Consider the following 1,488-nt stretch of genomic DNA (forward strand, 5'->3'; position numbering starts at 1 on the left):
ATGTTGCAATTGGAGCTAAAAATGAAGCTATCATTTGATCAAGTTCTTCAATAGAATCAACCGTAGTCTGTAGCAACTCCTCTCCACAATGGTAACCACCAAAATTGTGCATTTTATGGTTGGATCCTAAAGTTGTGGGAGTACTTATTTATGCAGGAGTAGGAGAATGGACTTGCATTTTAGTTGAAGTAGAGGTGAAATGATTTTCTCTGGTTTCCAAACCATTACTGATATTGGCCGGCTGTAGTGAAATAGTAGAATAGATGGAAAAGGAAGGATAAGACTCGTGTTGTATATCTTTGTCTTTTGCAATTTGAGCAGTTGACTTTTGAAAGTTTATATATGTCTCTTTCAACGATTTATCCTCCCATTCTTCTTATTGATAAATTCGGGAATGACCATGAATATGTCCTTGTTTTTTTGGTGAATATTGCGCTGGTGTTTCGCTGCAGCTATGTCTTCCAATGTATGTAACATTGAACATAGACTAGTTTAGGTCAGATCGTTGAACTTGTTTCATTGCTAAGCAGTTTTGACTGCTGTGATAGCTACATTTGTAATAAGCTCTGCAAAGTTAACAAGTAACCGTCTTTAGTTAGAGAAAGATATTAAGGTATACTACAAAAATAAGTTATCCATTCATCTCAACCGTTCTTGTCTAGCTTAATGTTGCAAAACACACTCACCTAGGGTATGCAGCTCCAAAAATATTTTTCTGTCCATATTTCCGCCAACCATAACCATCGTCTAGGGGTCCTTGGAATCCGCCTTGTTCACAAGCGCGTACTTGTTGAGTCCATGTTACTATCCCTTTCCTACATCTGATGATATATTGATATGACATGTATAAGCTCAATGATCCGAAACAAACAATCTTTCCAATACAACAAAAGATAGAGTTTGTTAGTACTTATACCTCTTTCTTGAACCGTCTTGGAAAAGATCAGAACCACCATTGCTAAAAAGGCTTCCTCCAAAATGACCCATGGAAGATTTGGGGGTGGTAGATTCATTGTCCAGCTTTATTTGATTCAGCATCGAAAGAGAAGTCTCAAAGATCGACAAGATATTGGTTACTAAGACATTACCAGAAACAGAAGAAGGATTAAGCTGAGTTTGAAGTTCCATCACTAGCTTTCTTGCTTGAATTATCTCTTTGATAAGATCGGGAACCTTTTGATCCATGTTCCCAACCTCTTCTAGTTAGAATTATCACTACCACATCTGTTTACGTGGGAGATTTCAGTATATATAGAGGAAATGAACTCACGGCATATATAGCCACTTACTTAAAACGTGTTGAAAAAATTGTAACTAGGTGCTCGGTATATTAAAGTAGACTTGAGAGCTACCGCCCATTCTCTCCCAGTCCTAGCCAATGGGAGTTGTATATTGAAATATAGGTGACTCCGTGGCTCATTTTAATTGGTTTGTACAGAAACACTTTTTCTCTTAGCTGTAGGGTTGAGACACAAAAGGTTAAAATAT

General features: G+C 37.3%; 1 protein-coding gene across 1 annotated transcript; it reads right to left on the minus strand.

The window, feature by feature from the left end:
- Positions 1-420: 420 nt before the first annotated feature.
- Positions 421-1,153, minus strand: LOC113321915 (probable WRKY transcription factor 41). Its single transcript, XM_026569873.1, has 3 exons — positions 917-1,153; positions 687-821; positions 421-566 (listed from the first exon to the last, which is right to left on the minus strand). The coding sequence occupies exons 1-3, from the start codon at positions 1,126-1,128 to the stop codon at positions 488-490; spliced, it is 426 nt and encodes a 141-aa protein (XP_026425658.1). The 5' UTR covers positions 1,129-1,153; the 3' UTR covers positions 421-487.
- Positions 1,154-1,488: the final 335 nt, after the last annotated feature.

Source organism: Papaver somniferum, chromosome 11, assembly GCF_003573695.1.
Source record: "Papaver somniferum cultivar HN1 chromosome 11, ASM357369v1, whole genome shotgun sequence".
Lineage (NCBI taxonomy): Eukaryota > Viridiplantae > Streptophyta > Magnoliopsida > Ranunculales > Papaveraceae > Papaver > Papaver somniferum.

Excerpts from the sequence above, each read along its gene's own strand:
- LOC113321915 (XM_026569873.1), bottom strand. The coding sequence starts at position 1,128 with ATGGAACTTCAAACTCAGCTTAATCCTTCTTCTGTTTCTGGTAATGTC. Across the intron at positions 822-916 it reads CAAGACGGTTCAAGAAAGAG|ATGTAGGAAAGGGATAGTAA; the intron begins GTATAAGTACTA and ends ATATATCATCAG. Across the intron at positions 567-686 it reads TTTGGAGCTGCATACCCTAG|AGCTTATTACAAATGTAGCT; the intron begins GTGAGTGTGTTT and ends TTAACTTTGCAG.